Source organism: Acinonyx jubatus, chromosome A1 (assembly GCF_027475565.1).
Source record: "Acinonyx jubatus isolate Ajub_Pintada_27869175 chromosome A1, VMU_Ajub_asm_v1.0, whole genome shotgun sequence".
Lineage (NCBI taxonomy): Eukaryota > Metazoa > Chordata > Mammalia > Carnivora > Felidae > Acinonyx > Acinonyx jubatus.
The window spans coordinates 141,732,195-141,757,757 of record NC_069380.1 but is presented as its reverse complement, the minus strand read 5'-3'; the positions used below and the strand labels follow the sequence as shown (position 1 = coordinate 141,757,757).

The window sequence follows — 25,563 nt, the reverse complement described above, 5'->3', positions numbered from 1 at the left end:
TGAAGAAGAGAGAAGAAATCTTTATGTTGGCAGTTTGGAAATCTGAAGTTTTTCTCCTACTAAGGATTTCACCAGTATTTGGAGTATGCCAGAAAATACTTAAAAAACTAAGAGATTCTAAACCTTGGCTGAGGTATATCACTCATTTAAGTGGATTCCTACAGTAGCAAAAAATTTTCTAACTCATAAACCCTTACTGTACATACTAAGATTTCATCAAATTACATACGGATTTCTTTATAAATGTATCTCCTTAACTGCTTCTACAAGGAGCAGTTGTACTTTATAAAGGGTTAAATCAAGCACAAGGTAAGAGCGTTTTCTAACTGTCACTTAAAATTTCTCTTAGAGGCCATAAAAGTAATTAATATATGTATATTACTTATACCAATTTTAAGATTCTTAAAATTTTATTTCATTTTTGTATTTTGTATCTTAATGGGAAGGAAAGACAGAAATTCAACATGAATTAAACTTCAAAAGACAAAGAAGGCAGGGAAAAGAAGAAAGATAGGAAACAAACCAGCAAGCAATATTCAGCAAACTTTTACCACAATATTCATAAAGGAGGGTATCATTCGCTTGTAATCCATGCTGAAACAACACACTTATTGGAAAGAATACTAATGGGTACTTATCTTTTTGCTGATAGTATGCCATTCATTTTCATGTATGATCTTTATTAGTAACAAATTCTGGCTCTAAAACATACTGAATGAACTATGGAGGTTCTAACGTAACACATATCCACGTATTAGAAAAAAAAACTTTAAGGTAATTTGAACACTATCCTTAAGATGGGTTTTCTACATGCCTCTTTGCCATCAGAGTAATAGATTTTTTTTTAAGCAACTAGTTCAGGCAAAACAGCTTATCCTTAAGGTTCCCAAATACCTAACAAATCAACCTTCGGTTTATGGATATCAATTCAATTAGTAATGTCTAAGTCACTCCATTAAATTAAAAAAAAGGCTCCCAAAAAACTAAGCTGATACAGAGAAACAGGGTAGTGCATCTATTTAAAGGCAGTCCTCGGGGTGCCCGGGTGGCTCAGTTAGTTAAGCATCTGACTCAATTTCAGCTCACATCATGATCTTACAGTTCATGAGCTCAAGCCCCACATTGGGCTCTGTGCTGGCAATGCGAAGCCTGCTTGGGATTCTCTCTCTCCCTCTCTGTCTCTGCACCTCTCCTTTCACCTGCTTGCAAGCATGAGTGCGCACTCTCTCAAAAATAAATAAACATTTTAAAAAATTTAAAAAATAAAGGTAATCCTCAAAACTCCCAGTGAAAATAAAGGAGCAAGAAAATAACAAATTCTCTCCCTGTCCTACAATTCTATCAATAATTTTTAACTACCAAGAAGTAATAGATTATCTTTGTCTCAGAAGACCATTCTACCCCAACCACAGTTTGTAAAGCTGACACTCCTAAACCTGGAACTTCCCCTTACACTTCTCTCAGATTTAGTATTACATTATGAGACTAAGGTAGAAATCTACATTGTCTCTCCAACTAGGGGGAGTACATGAGAAGCCTCAATTCCTAAGAAAGAGTGAAAGCAGAGGGGCAGCAGGAGTACTGCGTCTACCACCCTCTGTCTTGTACTGGTAAGTATAAAACTGGACTTAGGACAGCATTTTAACTTGTAAAATTCAAATGTTATTTTCCGGCTAATTAAACAAAAAGATATAACATAAGTTCAAATGACAAGGAGAAGAAAAGCAGATCACTGTTAATACCTTCTGCTCAGAAAGCTTTTTACTAATTTTGATTTCTAGCGCATAGCACACTAAGAATTCAATTTATGAACTGATGCTGAAATAAAAGTCATTTTCTTATCTTAATTCTAAAACTGTTTGAACCTCTTTTAAAATTTTTATTTTTTTTCAATAATTTAAAAAGATCAGTAACTGTAGATTAACAATGAAGAGTTGTGAGACCTACTCTACTCAAATGCTGAATGACTTGACTAACAGTTTGACCAGTCTCCTTTTAGCTCCGTTATTCTTTTCCATGGTCACATACAAAAAGGGCCATGGCATACATACTTGGGGAGAACCGAAGGAGAAATCCAAACTAAAAAAAAAAAAAAAGAGAAAGGGTCTAAAAGATGCCATAAGTAAACAGAAATTCCATTTAACCATCAGAAAACCCCATTGTTAGCAATCCTAAAATTCATATGGAACCACAAAAGGCCCCGGAATAGCCAAAGTAATTTTGAAGAAGAAGACCAAAGCAGGAGCCATCACAATCCCAGACTTTAGCCTCTACTACAAAGCTGTCATCATCAAGACAGCATGGTATTGGCACAAAAACAGACACATAGACCAATGGAATAGAATAGAAACCCCAGAACTAGACCCACAAACGGATGGCCAACTAATCTCTGACAAAGCAGGAAAGAACATCCAATGGAAAAAAGACAGTCTCTTTAACAAATGGTGCTGGGAGAACTGGACAGCAACATGCAGAAGGTTGAAACTAGACCACTTTCTCACACCATTCACAAAAATAAACTCAAAATGGATAAAGGACCTGAATGTGAGACAGGAAACCATCAAAACTCTAGAGGAGAAAGCAGGAAAAGACCTCTCTGACCTCAGCCGTAGCAATTTCTCACTTGACACATCCCCAAAGGCAAGGGAATTAAAAGCAAACATCAACTATTGGGACCTTATGAAGATAAAAAGCTTCTGCACAGCAAAGGAAACAACCAACAAAACTAAAAGGCAACCAACGGAATGGGAAAAGATATTTGCAAATGACATATCGGACAAAGGGCTAGTATCCAAAATCTATAAAGAACTCACCAAACTCCACACCCAAAAAACAAATAATCCAGTGAAGAAATGGGCAGAAAACATGAATAGACACTTCTCTAAAGAAGACATCTGGATGGCCAACAAGCACACGAAAAAGATGCTCAGCGTCGCTCCTCATCAGGGAAATACAAATCAAAACCACACTCAGATATCACCTCATGCCAGTCAGAGTGGCCAAAATGAACAAATCAGGAGACTATAGATCCTGGAGAGGATGTGGAGAAACGGGAACCCTGTTGCACTGTTGGTGGGAATGCAAACTGGTGCAGCCACTCTGGAAAACAGTGTGGAGGTTCCTCAGAAAATTAAAAATAGACCTACCCTATGACCCAGCAATAGCACTGCTAGGAATTTACCCAAGGGATACAGGAGCACTGATGCATAGGGGCACTTGTACCCCAATGTTTATAGCAGCACTCTCAACAATAGCCAAATGATGGAAAGAGCCTAAATGTCCATCAACTGATGAACGGATAAAGAAATTGTGGTTTATATACACAATGGAGTACTACGTGGCAATGAGAAAGAATGAAATATGGCCCTTTGTAGCAACATGGATGGAACTGGAGAGTGTTATACTCAGTGAAATAAGCCATACAGAGAAAGACAGATACCATATGTTTTCACTCTTATGTGGATCCTGAGAAACTTAACAGAAACCCATGGGGGAGAGGAAGGGAAAAAAAGAAAAAAGAAAAAAAGGAGGTTAGAGTGGGAGAGAGCCAAAGCATAAGAGACTCTTAAAACTGAGAACAAACTGAAGGTCGATGGGGGGTGGGAGGGGGGGGGTGGGAGGGGGTGATGGGTATTGAGGAGGGCACCTTTTGGGATGAGCACTGGGTGTTGTATGGAAACCAATTTGACAATAAACTTCATATATTGAAAAAAAAAAAAAAAAAAAAGAAATCCCCATTGTTGGTAATTATTCACATTACAGAAAGATTCTCTGCTTTAAGAAAAATTTCACCAAAGAATTTTTTTTTTTAAGGGAGCTGCCCCATTGCACATGTATTTAAAAATAATATATGCTACCTTGGATACGAGTAGGCAGAACTTTAACATATTAGAAAACACATAAAGAACAACTGAAAAGTCAAAGGAATTACATCCTAAATCCATGGAAAAACAATTTAACTGATAGAATGTAACATCTTTCTAAACGCATTTGGAGGTGAGGTGGGTTATCGATACCTGCTGTTTGTTTTTAATGTAGGGAAGACATCTTTATTCTGTAATGACTTAATTCCTGCAAACATCTGCCAATTGATATTTCAAGATTTTTGAAGATCTGTACCTTTCTTAATTATACGCAGATTACCACGAATTCGGTGATACATGTTAAAGACTGATCATGAAATTTCCTTTAAATTATATTTGCTTTTAGTAAAATGTTTAACATTTTGAAAGCAACATAAGCATCATAAAGTAGAAGCACTATAATGAAGTGGTTAAGAGCATGAGCTCTGGAGTCAGAATTAGCTTTGAAACCTTCTCTTAGCTCTATGAACTTGAATTGCTTAGCTTTCCAAAGGTTCAGCTTCTTCATCTATAACACAAGGAAAATAACAGTACTCATAGAACTGTAATAAGGATTAAATGATATAATATATGTAAAGCATAGCAGCAATAGTATTACCTATATAGTATTTAGTATATTTAGTATAGTATGTAGTATAGTACAGTATTGCCTATATAGCTTGGCATCATTATTATTATAACTGTACATTATCTTTTTTTTTTTAATTTTTTTTAACGTTTATTTATTTTTGAGACAGAGAGAGACACAGCATGAACGGGGGAGGGGCAGAGAGAGGGGGAGACACAGAATCGGAAGCAGGCTCCAGGCTCTGAGCCATCAGCCCAGAGCCCGACGTGGGGCTCGAACTCGCGGATCGCGAGATCGTGACCTGAGCTGAAGTCGGATGCTTAACCAACTGAGCCACCCAGGCGCCCCTGTACATTATCTTTTTTTAGAGCACAAGGTGGAGTGGGAGAGAGAGAGGAAGAGAGAGAATCTTAAGCAGACTCCATGCCCAGTGCTAAGCCTGACTCAGAGCTTGATCTCATGACCCTGAGATCATGACCTGAGCTGAAATCAAGAGTAAGACACTTAACCAACTGAGCGACCCAGGCACCCCATAACTGTCCAATTTATGCAATAATGCAGTATAGTTACCTCCTGAAATAATGTATTATTTCAAAATTAACTTCCTTATAAACTCTTAAAATTTAAGTAATATCAACTTTAAAAGAATGTTTTTATCACTAAAAAAAACTTCCCCCCAAACTTTTAAATATGTCTTTTCAAAGGTATTCATTTAGAACCTGTTTTACATAACTAAAATCCTTCATCATACTGCACATACTTTAAAACTGAAAAAAAAGTTGCTATATGTATACATATGTATGCATATGTATACATGTAAAATTTAATATATTTCAATACATAACTACACAGGGGAACTCTACTTCTCAGAATTCCTAACTTCATAACTATAAAAATGGCTTCCTGGAATATGAAGATGCCACTAGGGAAAGAAACAAATATAAGTTATCTTCATAAATCTCCACCTAGCATAAATCTAGGTAAATCTCACAATATACTTGCATTAAACTAAAGATCCCTTCATAAGCTTAACCCGAGTTTATACATTTAAACATTCTCAACTTCACTGCTTTAACTCAATAGTAAATATTCTGTCTTCTATTTGACTATTCATGTTCCCTTTTTAAAGTCAATAAGAATTAAGTAGTAATAATAATGTTATATAGCTTTTGAAGGTAAAGATATGGCCACAGTCTTTCATCCTTTATTTTCATAATTTAGTATCCAAACCGAACTGAAACACCATACCAATTTTTAAAACAATTATCATAAATTTGAGGAGAAAATACGAAAATAACTAAAAAAGCATAATATACTGAACAAATATTATTCTATTTCAAAATTTATATCCTATTTTTAAATTCTACTTAACTATATTAGAGAAGCTCAAAATTTAAAAGAACCTTGTTCCCTTGTAAAATAAAGTGGTTTTTTTGTTACTATAAAGTTTTAAGTCATTCTCAAACTTACTTATTCAACCTGAAATTTTGTCATATATGTTTTTTCTTAAAGAAAGGTATATCTGTATAGGGACAATCAGATATACACAAATAAAATGTAATAATCAACAGAAACTAGATGAAATAATATATTAGTGAACACTACTATCATTTTGCCTTTCCTCATTCAGCACAGTATAATAGAAAAAATATCAGTTTCTGGGTCCATAATTTGTGACTGTAATACAACTTGGATCACTAATATAATCTTCCTAAGACTTAGTTTCTTCACCTGTGAATCAAGGAAAATACTACATAAGTTTACCTGTCAAGGACTAAGGACACTGTATATAAAATTTATAGAGTGCTGACATAAAATAGATACTACATAAATAATAGTTATCAGTAGTAAGAAATAAGCTGATTTGCTTGTTCCATTGGATGGACCACCAAGAAAAGCACTCTACTGATCAATTAGCTTACAAGTTTCAGATAAAATTTAAAATCCTGTTAAGAGTGGATAGTATACCCTTACCCATGTAAGCATTAATCTTATAGTAAAGATAGTATTCTTCAAATATTTATGGTAATATAACCACACCTGAAAGCAAATTAAGACATTCTTAAATCTAGCAGGTCTTGCTACAAGTATTTTTTAAGGCTTTGGGACTGAACTAGTATTAAATCTATTTCCTTGTTACAGGTATAGAAATAGGATTATTAGCACAACAGGAGTGTAGAGTATAGGGTGAGAGACAGTGTAAGTGAAGAGAAGATGGGACTCTGTCATGGGGGGGAAGCTAGAAAATTAGAAACATGAAACAGAAGTAAAAATAAGGTTCTTCAAACTAGAATATACTAGTAAGAACCTTGGTATCCTAAAATAAAAGCAATACCTCTGCTCTCAAGCATAGAGCATTAAACTGAGACTTTATTAGTATTTTATTTTAGTAAAACAAATTCATGCAGCACAGAGTTTAAGTGAGATTTGTGTAGAAGCATCTGTTCCACACACAGTAAGAGATTCTTTAAAGGATAAGTTTTAACTATTAGATGCTTTGTATGCTGAAAAATATACACAGTTCTTTCTACACGGAAACCTAGGTCTTAACAATAAAGCTGGGACAATAAAATGAAACAGTAAACACCCAGTCATTATTTCTGACCTTTCAGCATAAGCTAAATAATCAATATTTTATGGAGGGAGAAAACCATTCAAGGATAAGACCCAAAAGCTCAAGTTACTTTTATTTCTATACTTTCTGATGCTTTCATTTTCACAATGTTTATGAAAGCATAGTGATCCCTAGCAATAATTGAAACACATTAAAGTAGCTCTTTATAATACCAGAAATTAGTTTTCAAAATGAGGAAGATAAGATACCCAGATTCCAAACGATTCCTATAACGGTGTCTTTACCAGATGATCCACCACAACCTGGGAAGTCCTCACCACAGCAATCTCGATAACAGTGAACCTTTCATTATCCAGCACCTTGCATGTGTGCATTACAATAATAACATGTTCAAAAACAAGAACATCAGTTCTTCTCAATAATCAAAGGTTAAGTTATATTTAATTTAGATTCCATATCAAGGACTTATATTTTCTATGATACATATAAAATAAGCAAGTCCTTTGAAAAGTGATCACTCAAGCTAGATCTTTTTCAATTTGCCTATTTAGTAATTTTAGAAAACAGCTTTTTGTAACTTCATAAAACTAAACAGGTAAAAATTACATGGTTTCAGAAGGCTGATTAAACATTCTAAACAGATAGTTTAAATATTATTTCCAAATACAACCAGGAATAAGGATGATTATGGAGGAAAACAGAAATGGTAGGACTATAAAACAAGGAAACAGAATTCTGGAAAAAAGGAACACAAAAAACTGGAAAAGAAACAAAAGTATATAGATTGTGAGTTATGTACATTACCTAGGTTTCTCTAAATTCAAACTGAGTATATACCAAACTTTTTCTAGTAGGCACCCTTCACCACTTTCATGTTTCCAATTAACTTCAGAAGGATTCTTAATATTATGCACTCAAGGAGTGTAAGTATCAGTGTTACTCCTTTTGGTGTATTAGTTGGTAAAATCAAGTGAAAGATACAATGATTATCCAATTGTTCAACTTAATTTTTCCCCTGCTTTCAAAGTATACGTAGATTGGGCTAAAAGACTTCTGAGTAAAGAAATACTATAAAACTATTTAAAATAGCACGAAGAAAACTGGAATGAGTCTAAATAGGCCTTGACCAATTGAATATATTTAATTCCTTTTAGTGATAATCATGAGCATCATGCAAATAATTCCACCATTAAGAAAAATGACCACACTGCCAATAACCAAATAAAATATGACAGTCTTCTGAAAAAGTATACGGAATATTTTTAATGTGCTAGTGGCCAATGCCTCAGCCTGTATAGAAAATGTTATTATATACTTAGAAGGTAACTATCACACCTTTTACATTCACATTAATACTGCATATAATAGTTCCACATATATTTGTCATAATATGTATTAGAATAATTTATAAGAAACACTTACTGGGTAAATTTTTTGGATGGATGGAAGGATGGGTTCAGGTAGGGCTATAAAAAAAAAAGTTTAAAGCTTCTGTGATTCACATAATTCATTTCACAAAGCAATAATTTGTCAGCTACACCCCAGGTAGGAGACTATAAGGGTTTCTGCTAGAATTCAACAGTTTCCATATATTTTGTGAATTAACTCTGATCCCTAGAAATTTAAATTCAAAATATATCTAAGTTGATAACTTCAGGTTAATAAACTATGTATATTTCTAGGTAAACAAATGTTCCTTGCATTTTTAGAAAAACAAGTCATCAATGGACACACATCATTTGGTCCAACATCAGACACACACACAAAATAAGCAAGACACGGATTGTTCTACATATATTGAATGAACATTGTTAAGATGAATGTAGCTATCAAAAAAATTTTTTAAGTAAAGTCCAATGATACTGTATCATGAAAGAATAATAGCTATATCATAATTGTCTCTTTATGTTTAATTTCTTCTAATAAACAGTAATACCAAAACTGAGATAGTTTCAGGAGATCGATCTATTAAAAGAACTGAAAAAAAAAATCTTCAACTTCACTAATTTTTAAAAAGGAGGCTGCAGCAAAGTTTAGAAATATAAATCAGAAATATAAAGTTTAGAAATACAAATATAAATATGCCACTTTGCCATAAAAAATTAAAATCTCATACAAAGGAATCATTATCTTTATATGTTACTTTATTTTTTGTCATTCTTCATTCTCCAATATCTTTACCAAAATCCAACCTCATTAAATGCATTAACAGCCATTTGACATCATCATAATATAAAGGAAATAACATGGAAAGCAAAGTACTTAATATTCACAATAAAAAAAACTGCAAAATACAATATCTTGAGTATAAGATACAAGTAATGTGTTTTCAAGATTTAATATTAAAGACCAAATATAATACCATAAAACAAACTGTGTATTTAAGAATTAGAAATACATTATATATAATTAAGTAAACTCAGTAACAATCATTATTTTTAATTTGCAGTTTAGCAAAAACCTTTTTATATGACTTCTGGAATACATTAATATCTAAATAATCAACTATTATTACCAACTTACGTGATCTCCAACTATGATTATAAATGTATAAATTTCTATCACATAATATTTAAATATCTCTTCTGTATCATGCTCCATTCCCAAGTTGAAATCGGAATAAAATAAAATTCCATGATAGTCTGGAATGTTCACCGTGTGTGACTGAGGGGAAAAACTCATTACTTACTGGAATCACTCTTAGGAAGTAAAAATATTTTTTCCCAGAGGCATTCAAATGCTCAAAATTCTAGAAGATCCTACAAATAAACTCAAGCCCCAGTTACTTTAATTCTAAACGTCTTTATATTCATGTAATAGTTTTTAATGACTTTCTAACAATTTTGCTGTAATATAGAAGTCAAATTGGTAAATCTTACTAGAAATTAGTTTACTTAATTAAAAACCTGAATTCCCTTCTCACTGAATACCCCTAGTAAATTAAAATTATAATTTAAAAAACAGTGAAGAAAGGTTATAAACATTTAGAAAAAAAATTTTATTTCATTCTAGAATCATAACCAGAATGTTAGAAGAGAAAAACAAACAGTAATCACTGGTTAGGGTCTTTCAATAGACAAAGCACCCTGAGAACTAAGCAATTTGAAAGTTTTGGGGAGCAGGGATATCACTCAGTAAATCCCTTGTCTAACAACCTTAAAGCTAGTCATTTGTGAAAATAAATAAAAGAAAGTGGAGTCAGGAAGCCCTGAAAGGGGTGCTCTCACACACTGCCACCATTCTCCATAAGAAGTATACTTTGCATTCCCCAATAGGAAGAAGCTTCCTTTACATACTCTAGTAGAAGGAAGAAAGAATTTTTCCTTGCTCAGCAACAGCCCAGGCAATGAGAATTCAGCAAAACAGCCCCTTCCAGCTTCCTCCCCTTCCTCGATAAAGGCAAGCCCCTCAACCTCCATTCTCTGGACTTGCCAATGGTTGGTTCACTACAGTTTGCTTGTTCTGAATTGCGATTCCTCTATTCCAGAATAAACTCACTGTACTGGTAAAAAAACAAACAAACAAACAAAAACCTAGCTCTTTTGTTTTTTAAGGTCAACACATTGCAGAGCAATTGGCGTACCGTGGCAGTTAACACTATCCTGATAGTAACATCAAAGTCTTGAATAGTTTTTCAAATGTTTATTTTACTCAAAGCAACATATATTCAGGGGCACCTGGGTGGCTCAGTTGGTTAAGCATCTGACTTCGGCTCAGGTCGTGATCTCACAGTTCATCAGTTCAAGCCCCATATTGGGCTATCTGCTGTCAGCGCAGAGCCTGCTTCACATCCTCTGTCCCCTCTCTCTCTACCCCTTCCCCTCTCGCTTGCTCGCTCGTTCTCTCTCTCAAAACTAAACATTTGGTGGGAAAAAAGCAACATACATTCAGGAAGGATCTAGCTGTAACAACTATTTTTACTTCAAAATTTTGGACTTCAATCTTTTAAATTTCTCAAAAGCAAAAAAACAAACAAACAAACAAAACACCTTACTATTACAGTATCTGATCAATAGATAACACCTTCAGAACAGCTACTCTGTAAGATTTTACTTTGCCTACATTTCAGATGAGAGCTTTCTGGTCAGGCCTCCACAAATTTAAACATGGAAACATTCCATTCTGATTCATCAAAAATTCAACTAAAAAAAAGAGATCTTCAACAATAAACAACAATTTTGAAAATTCAAGGACAATTTTGTTTTTGAGAGAGCGCGTGCAATCTAAGAAGAGGAACAGGGGAGGAGAGAGAATCCCAAGTAGGCTCCATTCTCAGCACACAGCTAGACATGCAGCTCAATCCCATGACCCCAGGATCATGACCTGAGCCAAAATCAAAAGTCAAACACTCAACTAACTGAGCCACCCAGGTGTCCCAAAAATCCAAGAGCAATTTTAGAATGCCTGAAACAGTTTTGTACCTGAAAACATGGTAAACATTCTATGAATATTCATTCAAATTATTATTTCTAACCAGGTAATACTTTTGCCTTTTTATTAATTATTATTATTAATCTTAGATGGCCATTAAAATCTCTTCTCATCGGCTTTTTCCCTTCACACTTTCATCAGTCACTTTTTCAAGCATATGTAGTCAATTACTAACTATTGAAATTCATTCTAGGAAATACTTTAATCTTTTTCAACCTTTCCACATACAGAAGACAAATTTCCTTTCTGTACTCATGGCAGAAAAGATATTAAAAAAGACTTTAAGAAGTTAAATGAAACCTAAAAGTCCATCCAATCCAATTATCCGTGTTACAGATAAGAATATTAAGGCCAGAAAGGTGGAATAAACTGGCCAAAATTACAAACACTAGTTCACTGTGGCATGACTGGAACTGCTCAATACACTTTGGAGACTCCTGTTTGCCAAAAACGCAGCTATTTATTTCAATCTAATTTTAACACGGCTACTTATTTCAATCTAATTTCTTCTAGTGAGAAGTAGTCAAAATTTGCCAAATAACAGTTACGCTTTTACTTTTATTATTCTTTTAGAGAGAGAGAGTGCGAGAGGGGAAGATGGGCAGAGGGAGAGAGAGCAAGTGAGAGTAAGAGAGTCAGAGAGTCAGAGAGAGAGACAGAGAGAGAGAGAGAGAGAGAGAGAGAGAGGAGAGGAGAGAATCTTAAGCAGGTTCCACAGAGAGAGAGAGAGAGAGAGAGAGAGAGAGAGAGAGAGAGGGAGGAGAGGAGAGAATCTTAAACAGGTTCCACACTTAGTGCGGAGCCCGATCCGGGGCTCAATCCCACGACCCTGGGATCATGACCTGAGCTGAAATCAAGAGTCACAGGCTCAACCAGCTGAGCCACCCAGGCACCTCAATACAGTTATACTTTAGCTGTGCATAGTGGATGTACTTTAACAAAGACCTAGAAACAGTGATGATAGTGCCATTAATTACAAATCATCTTAGTGAAGAGGACTTTGTCAACAACAAAATAGGTTTAACAAAATGTAAACAGAATTTTAACATGATTTTTGAACAGTAGTAAAAAATTTCTGAACTTTCAACTTGCTTACCAAACTGCCTCAGTACATGTGTGATAAAAGTCCATTTTTCTAAAGAAGGCAATCAAAGTAAAGTATCTAATGTAACCCACAAAAATGGAGAGAAAGAGCACATATTATAGCTATTCATACATATTCAATACTGTAGTCAAATCTCATTTCTAAATCACAACTAGTGTCTATTCACTTTTTAGTTTTAGTTGTAATTTAAAATGTACATTTGACAAAATCTAAATAACCCCTGATATATTTCTGGCACATAACTTTTCAATATTTATATACATATGAATACATACACAAACTCAAATACAGATACAATTTTTAAAATAAAATTGATCCCATGTTGTATATGATACCATAACATGGATATTTTCTTTTACCATTAAATATCCTAAAAACATATTCTTAGCAGCTGAAAATATTATAATTAATTCAATCATTCTTCTGTTCTTAAAAACTTAGATTATTTCCAATCTTCTATTATTTCTTTCACCCAAACTCCATGCCAACTCACAAGGAATAAAAACTTCTTTATCCAAAAAGAAAATCCTTTAATTCCTGTCTCAAGTGAAAAATAAAAAACATGATGAATGGTGCTTGAGCTTATTTTTATAGGGCTTCTGAACATGCATGTGCCTCAAGATAATGGATCCACAATATAGCAGTAAAAGTTCTTTGAATACAAAAGAGTAATATGGAACAACTGTCAAAAAACAAAACAAAACAAAACACAGCGAAACTTCCTTATAATGTTTTCTGGGGACTAACATTTCTAAAACATTTGTTCAAAGCAACAAATTAGAAAAATATGGCTATATGGGCCTTAGAAAGAACTTTTTACAATACTGTTTGAAGACAGTGTCAACAGAAAAGACACCATAATGAAGTTTAACTGTGTTTCCATTTTAAAAATTGGGAAAAACCCATAATACTTACTTTGTAAATAGTGCAAAACCATCAATACAAGACTATAGCTGCTTAAAGTACCACGACTGGCATCATTTATCTCATGGTGACTTGCCCACTTCTTAATCACCAGTACTAACGGACGAACTCGATTTTCAACTGAAAGTAAAATGAAAACTTAAAAATGGTAAGAAAATATTACGGTTTCTCTGTAAGTTTGTATCATTTCCCAACTCCAAAAGAAAAAGCATTTTCTCCCTGTGTATTAAACACTGTGTTCACCATAAATGTGTCTTACTTTTAAAAGGTATCTTAGTCACCTTTTAAAAATTACCAATTACTAAAATTCATTTTATTGACCTGTAACTCTGGTAGCATATAATTTTAGTGTACAACATATTATACATATAATAAAATGAGACACTACACATTAAAATAATTAAAAAGATGTCAGTGTTTATTATAAACATATTTAAAAAGGAATAAAGGATAAAGAGAGAAGCTATAATTATTTGGAAATAAACAAAAAACTTACGGTATGCGTAAGTTCTGAGGAGGAATGTGTTTCTTATTCCAACAATATTGTTTACATTCAAGTCGAATTCCACACAACTATTAAAAACAGAGAAAAATACTTTACCTCAAGTGTTTGTGAACAAATTAAACTAACTCCCTAATAACTAAGTTAATATTCATCTACCCTATGATGTAAAAATAGCATGATCCCAAAGACCAAATACTTTAAAATGAGGCACTAACTTAGCAATAAGAATAAAGATATAGTCAGTATATTATTTTAATATGATTTACTGTATATTAAAAATATTAAACAGGATAACAGTTGTAAGATCCATAATGTACTTCTAAGGCTTTAATTATCCTTAATAAAACAAATTATAAAATTTTGCAATCCATTCCAGGTAAACAAAATTATATGACCAAAAACATTTCTGGTCAAGTTATTTCACTGAGTTATATATTCTCAACTAATTTGGAAGTAAAGCATTATTTGCTTTAAAACAATAGGAATAAAAAGCCAAATAAAGAACAGGTGAAAAAAAATAAAAGTAGTCTATACATTATATTCCCTCCAAAAAGGATAAGATATAAATAACATATAAATTATATTATACCAAAGTGAGCTACTGATAATCTGGAAGGACAATAGGGATACGTCTTTGAAAGCAAAGATATGGTGCAATTCACAATTTAAAAAATTGGGCAATAATGAAGGGATCTACAAAGAAAGGCAAAACTCAAAATAAAAGAAAGGATTAATGTAAATATACTATTAGGTCCAACAACTTCTGCACACTGAGTTTTTCTATGAAAAGACTGCCTAATATAAAAACTTAACAAAATTCTTTTTTATAAACTTTTAATTATAATATTTGAAATTTACCAATGCAGATTTCCTTTTTTAGGGAAAGGAAATCTTATAATCTTTCAATTAACCATGCATATTGACAAAAATGGATAGTAGTATCAACACTTAAGATATATATATATATTTGCCTTTGGGAAACTTATGGCAGCAAGAGAGTTACATTCTTTAACTGCATCTGTGCAAGGCTAACACTAAAACCACTGTGCATTTCCTCTATATACCTCAACAGAGAGGAAGAAACAGGCAACAACCATTTTGCAGTTAAAAACTTTTCCAAAAGTATGATTCAGCGCTTTAAAAATATCCACAGTATTTGCTTCAGATTTTACTTCTGGAAATATTAAACTAATCCTTTATATGGAAAAAATTTAATGTACAAAATGCTTATTCTAACAGGGGAATAACTAAGTTAATCACAATATATTCATTGAATGAAAAACTACTGTAAAGCCATTAAAAATCAAGCCAGAGGGGCGCCTGGGTGGCACAGTCGGTTAAGCGTCCGACTTCAGCTCAGGTCACGATCTCGCGGTCCGTGGGTTCGAGCCCCGCGTCGGGCTCTGGGCTGATGGCTCGGAGCCTGGAGCCTGCTTCCGATTCTGTGTCTCCCTCTCTCTCTGCCCCTCCCCCGTTCATGCTCTGTCTCAAAAATAAATAAAACGTTAAAAAAAAAATTAAAAAAAAAAAATCAAGCCAGAAAAACTTCACTGATATAAGCAAATATCCATGATATACATAGTCAGGTAAAAAAGTATAATCTCAATTTTAATTTTAAAAACTCTTATGCATTCACATGCATAGAAGAGGGACTGAAAGTTTTACACCAAAATGTTAACATTGGTTATCTTTGGATATTAGAAGCCATTTTTTTTAATGGTCTGTATAGAGAAGAAATATAAAATGGTGTTTATAAAGAACATTTAACAATGAAAAAAAGTTTGTATAATAATCTTAAATAGGAAAAAAAATGCGCCCAACACAGGAGCACCCAAATATTTAAAGCAGTTAATAACAAACATAAAGGAAATAATCCATATTAATACAATAAAAGTAGAGGACTTTAACACCCCACTTACATCAATGGACAGATCATTCAAATAGAAAATCAACAAGGAAACAGTGGCTTTGACTGACACATTTGGACCAGATGGATTTAACAGATATATTCAGAACATTCTATCCTAAAATACCAGAATACACATTCGTTTCAAGTACACATGGAACATTCTCCGGAAGAAATCACACAGTAGGCCACAAAACAAGTCTCGACAAATTTAAAAAGATGGAAGTCATTCCATGCATCATTTCTGACCATAATGCTATGAAGCTAGAAATTAACCACAAGAAAAAATCTGGAAATAGCACAAATACATGTAAGTTAAACAACATGCTACTAAAACAATGAATGGATCAACCAAGAAATCAAAGAGGAAATCAAAAAAATACAGAGACAAATGAAAATGAAAACACAATGACCAAAAATCTTGGGAAGCAGCAAAAGTGGTTGCAAGGGCAAAGTTTAGAGCAACATGGACCTACCTCAAGAAGAAAAATCTCAAACAACCTAACTTTATACATAAAAGAGTTACAAAAAGAAGAACAAACAAAACCCAAAACCAATAGAAGAAAGGAAATAATATAGACTAGAACAGTAATAAACGAAATAAAAACTAAAAAAAAGTACAGAACAGATCAGTGAAACCAGGAGCTGGTTCTTTTAAAAGATCAACAAAGTGATGAACCGTTAGCTAGTGTCATCCAAAGAAAGAAAAAAAAGAGGGAGAAACAGAGTATTCAAATAAACAAAATCACCAAATGAAAGAAGAGAAATAACCAACACCATAGAAATATCACAAAGGATTGTATGAGAATATTATGAAAAATTATATGCCAACAAATTGGAAAACCTAAAAGAAATGGATAAATTCCCAGAAACATATAACCTCCCAAAATTGAATCAAGAAGAAATAGAAAATTTGAACAGACCCATTACAAGCAATGAAATTGAATCAGTAATCAAAAAACTCCCAACAAGTAAAGTCCAGTACCAGAAGGCTTCACAGGCAAATTCTACCAAACACTCAAAGAAGAGTTAATAACTATTTTTCTCAAACTATTCCAAAAAATAGAAGAGAGGGAAGGCTTCCAAATTCATTCTGAGACTTGCATTGTACCCTCATAGTAAAACCAGATAAAGACACTACAAAAAAGAGAACTATAGGCCAGTATCTCTGATGAACATAGATGTAAAAATCCTCAACAAAATATTAGCAAGCTGAATCCAGTAATACATTAAAAAAAGATCATTCACCACAATCAAGCGAGATTTATTCCTGGGATGCAAGGGTGGGGTCCAATATTTGCGTATCAATCAATATGATATATCACATCCGTGACATTAAGAATAAAAGCCATATGATCATTTCAATAGATGCAGAAAAGGGGGTGCCTAGTCACTCGGCTGAGCATCCGACTCTTGATTTCAGTTCAGTTCATGATCCCAGGATCATGGGATCAAGCCCCACACTGCGCTCTGTGCTAAACCTGTAGCCTGTTTAAAATTCTCTCCCGTTCCCACTCCCTCTCTCTCCCCCTCTCCCTCCCTCTGCTCCTCTCCCCACCTTGTGCTCTCTCACTCTCTAAAATAAAATAAAATAAAATAAAATAAAATAAAATAATAGTGTAGAAAAAGCATTAGACAAAGTACAACATGCATGATAAATCCCTCAACGAAGTAGGTTTGGAGTGAACATACCTCACCGTAATTAAGGTCGTATATGAAATATCCACAGCTAACACCATACTCAAAGGTGAAAAACTGAGAGCTTTCCCCCTAAGATCAGGAACAAAACAAGGATGTCCACTCTCACCACCTTTTTTTTTTAATGTTTTATTATTTATTTTTGAGATTGAGAGAGACAGAGCACAAGCAGGGGAGGGGCAGAGAGAGAGAGAGACACAGAATCCAAAGGAGACTCCAGGCTCTGACGTGTCAGCACAGAGCCCAACACGAGGCTTGAACTCACGAGCCACAAGATCATGACCTGAGCCAAAGTCGAACGCTTAACCAACTGAGCCACCCAGGCGCCCCCACTCTCACCACTTTTATTCAACATAGTATAGGAAGCCAAAGCTACACCAGTCAGACAAGAAAAAGGAATAAGAGGCATCCAAATTGGTAAGGAAAAAGTAAAACTTTCATTATTTTTATGTAGATGACATGATACTATATAGAGAAAACCCTAAAGACTCCATCAAAAAACTACTGGAACTGATAAATGAATTCAGTAAGGTTGCAGGATACAAAATCAATATACAGAAATCCACTGTATTTCTATTCACTAATAATAAAGCAATAGGAAGAAATTTAAAAAGCAATCACATTTACAAAGGCACCAAAAAGAAAAAATGTTTAGGAATAAACTTAAACAAAGAGTTCAAAAACTTGTACTCTAAAAACTATAAAACATGATGAAAGACATTGAAGACAACACAGACAAATGTAAAGACATTCCATGCTCATGGACTAGAAGAACAAATATTTTTAAAATGTTCACACTACCCAAAACAATCTATCTACAGATTTAATGAAATCCCTATCAAAGTATAATCAGTGGGGTGCCTGGGTGGCTCAGTCGGCTGACTGTCCAACTCTTGATTTCAGCTCAGGTCATGATCTCACGGTTTGTGGAACTGAGTCAAGCTCTGCATTGGAAGCATGGAGGCTGCTTGGGATTCTCTCCCTCTCTCTCTCTCTCTCTCTCTCTCTCTCTCTGGCCCTCTCTCTCTCTCTCTCAAAATAAACTAAAAAACAAAACAAAACAAAACAAAAACAACAGCATTTTTCACAGAACTAGAACAAATAATCCTAAAATCTGTATAAAACTACAAAAGACCTCAAATACCCAAAACATTCTCAAAAAAGAAAAACAAAGCTGGAGGTATCATAATTCCAGATTGCAAGTTACACTACGAAGCTCTAGATACCAATACAGTATGGTACCGGCACAAAATACACACATACATCAATGGAATAGGACAGAGTGCCCAGAAACAAACCCAGGATTATATATGGTCAACTGAACTTCAACAAAAGAGGCAAGAATATGCAATGAAATAAAGACAGTCTCTTCAACAAATGGTAGTGGGAAAACTGAACAGCTACATGCAAAAGAATGAAACTGGACCTCTTTCTTACACCATATACAAAAATAAACTCAAAATGGATTAAAGACCTAAATGTGAGACCTGAAACCATAAAAATCCTAGAAGAGAGCACAGGCAGTAATTTCTCAGAAATTTGGCATAGCAACATTTTTCTACATGTGTAGACAAAGATGCTCAGTATCACTCATCTTCAGGGAAATGCAAATCAAAACCACACCAGTCAGAACGGCTAAAATAAAAAACAAGAAATAATAAGTGTTGGCAAGGATGTGGAGGAAAAAAAAAACCTCTTGTGTCCTGCTAGTAGGAATGCAAACTAGTGTAGTCACTGTGGAAAACAGTATAAACATTCTTCAAAAAATAAAAATAGGATTAACATATAATCCAGTCATTGCACTACTGCATATTTATCCAAATCACACAAAAACACTAATTTGAAAGGAAATATGCACCTCTATGATAACTGCAGCATTATTTACAATAGGCAAGTTATGGAAGCAGCCCAAATATCCATCAAAGACAAAGATACACAAATAAATGTCCATCAATGGAGAAAGATGTGATATATATAAACATATGCACACACGCACACAAGTGGAATATTATTCTTCCACAAAAATGAATGAAATCTTACCATTTGCAACAACATGGATAGCGCTAGAGTATAATGCTAAGTGAATTAAGTCAGTCAGAGAAAGACAAATACCATATGATTTCACTAATGTGGAATTAAAAAATATATAAATAAACAAAGAGGAAAAAAAAAGAGAGATAAACCAAAAAACAGACTCTTAACTATAGAGAACAAACAGATGGTTACCAGAGAGGAGATAGGTAGGGGGATGACTGAAATAGGTGATGGGGATTAAAGAAGGTGAAGGGGATTAAATAGGTGAAGGGGATTATTACGATGAGCACTGAGTAATGTATAGAATTGTTGAATCACTACATTGTATACCTGAAAGTAATATAACTGTATGTTAAAAACACTGTAATTAAAATTTAAACATAAAAAAAAATATACAACCGTGGGTTTTACTTTTTTTTTTTATTTATTTGTTTTGAGAGAGGGGGTAGGAGTACGAGTTGGGGAGGGACAGAGAGGGAGAGGGAAAGAATCCAAAGCAGGCTTCTCACTGTTAGCACAGAGCCCAATGCAGGGCTCAAACTCATGAACCGTGAGATCATCCTGAGCTAAAATCAAGAGTTAGATGCTTAATGGACTGAGCCACCCAGGGGCCCCACAACCACGTATTTTAAAAAATAATTACAATAAGCTAATAATTTTATTTGTGTTTAGTTTATCTCCCATAAAGTGTTTTAGAAAACTCTACCATTGGGGCGCCTGGGTGGCTCAGTCGGTTAAGTGTCTGACTTCAGCAGAAGTCATGATCTCGCGGTTTCTGAGTCTGAGCCATGTGTCGTCGGGCTCAGTGTTGACAGCTGACCCTGGAGCCTCCTTCAGATTCTGTGTCTCCCTCTCTCTCTGCCCCTCCCTGACTCACACTCTGTCTCTCTCTCCTTCAAAAATAAACATACATCAAAAAAAAAATTTTTTTTAAAAGAAAACTACCATTAGTTATTTGAAAAAAATTCAAATACTTATAGATTGGACGGATATTTAAATGAATGGAGGAGAAGGTTTGAACCAGGCATATATCTAAGGATTTGTTTAAAATATATATATTCAGTCAATTCTAATCATTTGCAGTATTTATTTTCTATAAAGTCAATGAAAACAGTGGAAACAAAGGGTTAGGTTCCCACAAGCTTTCAGTCAAAACATTTTCATCAACTGATTAATACATAACTTTGTTTTGTTTGTTTTTTTAATATTTTTTTAATGTTTATTTATTTTTGACAGAGAGAGAGAGCACGAACTGGGGAGGGACAGAGAGAGACACACACACACAGAATCCGAAGCAGGCTCCAGGCTCTGAGCTGTCAGCACAGAGCCCAACGCAGGACTCAAATTCACAAACCACGAGATCATGGCCTGAGCTGAACTCAGACACTTAACCGACTGAGCCACCCAGGCGCCCCTACATAACTTTGTTTTATGTGTTTCCATTTAAAGACACCCCATTCACTGATAATGAACTCATGGCCAAACACACTGTAACTCATGCATGAACAAAGCATATCAAATACAAGTTTTTTCTCCATGAGGCACATCACAGCTTTGTACACAGAAACAATACATAGTAACTCAGCACTATGCTTGGGGGCCATTTAAAAGAGCAAAGTCACCTATATAAAGCAACAAGATACAAAAAACATGGAAATGGACTCTGCAAAGAATAATTGTTTATACATAAGAGAAGAAACAGGAAGGCAGAATGTCACACTATTTAATCTCAGTTAGTGATTCAGAATTTTCTCCACTTTGCAAATGTCTACAAATAACTATGAAAGTGCTAGAAATATTAATTTGGGGGGTTACAAAATAAAAATCATCATGTAGGCAAATTCATAAATAAAGAATCCATGAATAATGAGGATCACTTATGTATATATATTTACACTTTACACTTACATTTATGTAAACCATTTCAGTATTTTATAAAACTGGGCTAGAAAACCTAATTTATCACAATCTTATCTATTTTTAGGGAACAACAAATTTTTTTTAACCAATAGAACAGTCAACACCTATTTACATTTTATATTCAGATATTGTATAAAAGATTCCAATCCCAATGCCCATAAGAAATTCAGAACCCAGGCTGGCAGAGTGTACAGATAGATATAATTATAACAACTCCCTTGATACAAACATACATCAAATCTCATCAATTAAGATATGTTCTAAAGAGTATATTACATTTCCAAAAGGCAAGAGATAATTTAAAAATGTGAAATGCAAATATATATATTCTTTAAAATGGATAGTTTTAAACACTCGAAATACCAAGCAAAATAACTAAGCACAGTTAAGCATAAAGAATTGCTCAGACTATTCTAAAAAATCATCTCCAAGACAAATCAAGGAAGTTTTAAAAACTGATGAAGATAAGCTGTTATGCTGTAGCATACACTTAACTATCTACATCAAAAGAATATGTAAAAATGATCTAAAATAACTGAAAAAGGAAAATTCAGTAATTACTTACCTGACTTTATCCCTGAACTTCACAATTGGCACTTTTGCTCGAATCAACTGAGGTCTCTCTATGTAGCCAGCTGAAGGACAAAATATGAATATCTGTAAATATTTCTCAAATTCATAGTGTTCCAATGTATATTTTTAAAAAGTGGTTTCTTACTAAGCTAAAACAGTTTATGAAAACACAGTCTTTTAAGATGCAAAGAAAGGACATTATCAAATTCTTCTAAGACTGAAAATTCCAATACCATTTAGAGGGCTTTATATTAAAATTCAGAAATGTGGTCTAATATCTAATAATACTTATAAAGAAATTCATCAGAGCATTATAAGCAGGAAAAATATCTAGGCTGGCAGGAGCATAGCTCATTTCTGTTACAGCATAAGGCAGAATCTTATAGCAGCCATAAATATCATATTTACAAAGAGTCTCAAATGTGGAAATGCCTGCAACATGATACATGGGATAGTGATACATTTAAATAAATATGATCCCTAAGAGGAAGAATACATGTATACATATTTTTTAATCCATTAAGCACAAAAATATTTTTTGAAAATAATACATGTTCATTATAGAAAATTAGGAAAATACAGAAATATGTAAAAAAGAAACTGCCAACTCTTCCCAAAGGAGCAGTTTCCTAATGTTATAAAGAAAAACATAATACCAGACTTAAAAAATTTTCCCGTTATAATGCTTTTACCACCAAAATCATAAAATATGTCAAGCTTCAAACAGAATTTGTAGGCAGGAATTCAATGAGGCTTAATGAGAGTTAACTCTTAAAAATAAGAGTTAAAAGTTTCAAGTTCCCGGTACAGGTTGTGACACCAAAAAACAAACTACACTCCTCAGGCAAATTACTGAATCCACTCATCACCATTCTCCTTAACTATGAAAAATAACAACCAAAAATACCTTTGAATTAAATGATCTCTAAGGTTCCCTCCATTTTTAGTATTTGACGTTAATAATAGCTATTAAAAATCTACTTAAGGTATGAATTACTCCTTTATTTTACAGATGTGAAAACTTAAGTCCACTAAAATAAGTCACTTGATTTCTACCCAACAACAGATATAACTTGCTCATGGGCAGTAACAGGTCACTTGACTTTGAATTTGCCAGTTCAAAGCCTGACACATAAGTACTATCTGGCTGAATAAATGAACACATCTCTTTCCAACATCACGTGGCGAGTGTGACTTCAACAATCTACAATATTCTGTGGAAGTTTAAAATAAATTATGATGGCTTAACACATGTGGATTAAATCTGCTTAGATAGGTTATTCAAAGAATAAAATCTTATAATACAGTGGCCTAAGTCAATAATTTGCTTTCTGTTGGAATAATTCACTTGGGCTTCATGTTCAGTGATATTTTTAAAATGTGATGTCATAAATTCCATGTCACTGTGAAACAGATGAAATTCTCACTCCCTCACATGAATACCCATAAGACTTTATCTGTATCACTCTCTTGGCTTTTCACAGATACTATACACTACAGCTATTCATTTAATGCTGTAGCTTCCCTAACAGCCTATAATGTTTTGAAAAAAGAAATGAAGCTTATATACATTTGAATTCCCCAGTGGATGTAGTGGGATTATCTCAATAAAGAATTGTTCTCTTTTTAATCAAGTTAAAAAAAAATTCATTTGGGAAAAAAGGATCCACATTATGCCTATCCTGACCAGAAAATAAACAATTCTTATCAGAAAACAAAGTAAGAGACATATTAAGACATATTAAATAGTTATGTCAGATGACATATGAACTTGAGGCATATGAGACTTACAAAGTCTGGTACAGAAGTGTTTATGGACTAAGGTGAGTATATGCCGTGCTTCAGTCTTCTGATTGACCTGAAAAAAACACTGAAAAGTTAAAAATAAAGTGTTTTTTCACTATCTTCTAAATTCAATGTTTTATTTTCTTAATGTTTCTCAACAAAGAGAAAAAGCATACTTTTCTTTCAAGTTACTTTTCAATATACACTAAATTATGTTATAGAAAATGTCAACTTTTATGCTTTCACATCAACATTCCTAAATCAATTCCTAATTATAAACTTAAAGCAAAATTTAAAAAATATCAAAATTCTTATGTCCTTTTCTTACTTTAGTAAAAATGCACATAAAGTAATCCTCTCCTAGAAAAACAAACAGAATTTTAACTTTCTGTAACATGTTTTATTTCCCTATTTACATTTGAGCTGCTTTAAGGACAAGTTCTGACAACACAACACAAACATATGAACAAGATGGAGGATTGGTGTGATATGGCTGAAAAGAGTCTAACTGCATGAGAGATTTAATTAAAACTCTAGTATTCTTCACTATGTTTATTATTTCTGAGGGTTTTTTTTTTCCTTTATATGATTGCAAAGCATAGAAAAGTGTCAGAGTTTCTTTCCTGGAATAAATCTCTTTCTGATTTGCAGTAATTATAAGCCAATTTTATTAGTGAAATAATAAAATAAAAATATATATTACCATTCAGTAGTTATTTTTGTATTTTTAAAGAGGCAGAATATAATAAAGCACATTAAAATTATACTGAAATTAATCTTGGGTAATTCAGAAGAGACTTCAGCATATTAAAGAGACTGCCTCAAGTCAGCTTAGTGAACACTGGTTACTGTTGTATTAAGGACACACAAGAGTATCAGTTAACAGGAAACTCAAACAAACATAATACTAAATAACAAAATTTGGTTGCTAAACAAAAATAAAAAGAAACAAGCCAAAATATTTAAAAAATATTTTAAATGTCAGTGAAATCCCTTTTTGTATTCACAAAATAAGAACTCCAAACCCCGTAGCATTTTCAAGGGGGGAGAAAAGATTAAAAGAAGAATCATTGATAATTTAAATGGAAAGGAAGTACAGTAAAACTCTGGGTTGCAAACATAATTCATTCTAAAAACATGCTTGTAATCCAAAGCACTTGTATGTCAAAGCGAATTTCAAGAACCATTGGCTCATTTGTGATCACGTAACATTTGGTGTCACATACTACAAGTATTGCAAGACCTCACTAGTTAATCAAGTTAAAATTTATTAGAAATGTTTGTTCATCAGGGCACCTGGGTGGCTCGGTCAGTTAAGTGTCCAACTTTGGCTCAGGTCATGATCTCACAGCTTATGAGTTTGAGCCTCGCGTCGGGCTCTGTATTGACAGCTCAGAGTCTGGAGCCCACTTTGGATTCTGCGTCTCCCTCTCTCTCTCTCCCCTCATCCACTCATGCTGTGTCTCTATCTCAAAAATAAATAAACATTAAAAAAAAATTTTTTTAAATAAATGTTTGTTCACCTTGCAGAACACTCGCAGAACAAGTTACTCACAATCCAAGGTTTTACTATATCCAGATAATACTGACACATTCTCTTCATGTCTGTTGCATCTTGGCAAATATCCAATCCAAGCAAACAGAGGTAGAGCTCTTTAAAAACACAGTGAAGCCAT

General features: G+C 33.7%; 1 protein-coding gene across 4 annotated transcripts in view; it reads right to left on the bottom strand.

The window, feature by feature from the left end:
* The window catches only part of TENT2 (terminal nucleotidyltransferase 2), a 71,166-nt gene that overhangs the window by 18,701 nt on the left and 26,902 nt on the right, over positions 1-25,563 (bottom strand). For 3 of the 4 annotated variants that reach the window (XM_053224326.1, XM_015069095.3, XM_053224328.1), the window contains 5 exons: positions 23,894-23,960; positions 22,095-22,164; positions 13,963-14,039; positions 13,458-13,586; positions 8,429-8,472 (listed from right to left, as the gene is read on the bottom strand). In XM_053224326.1, the coding sequence (XP_053080301.1) occupies positions 8,429-8,472; positions 13,458-13,586; positions 13,963-14,039; positions 22,095-22,164; positions 23,894-23,960 (387 nt within the window). Of the gene's footprint in view, positions 1-8,428; positions 8,473-13,457; positions 13,587-13,962; positions 14,040-22,094; positions 22,165-23,893; positions 23,973-25,563 lie in introns of all 4 variants that reach the window. The other variant, XM_015069091.3, reaches the window with a different exon arrangement.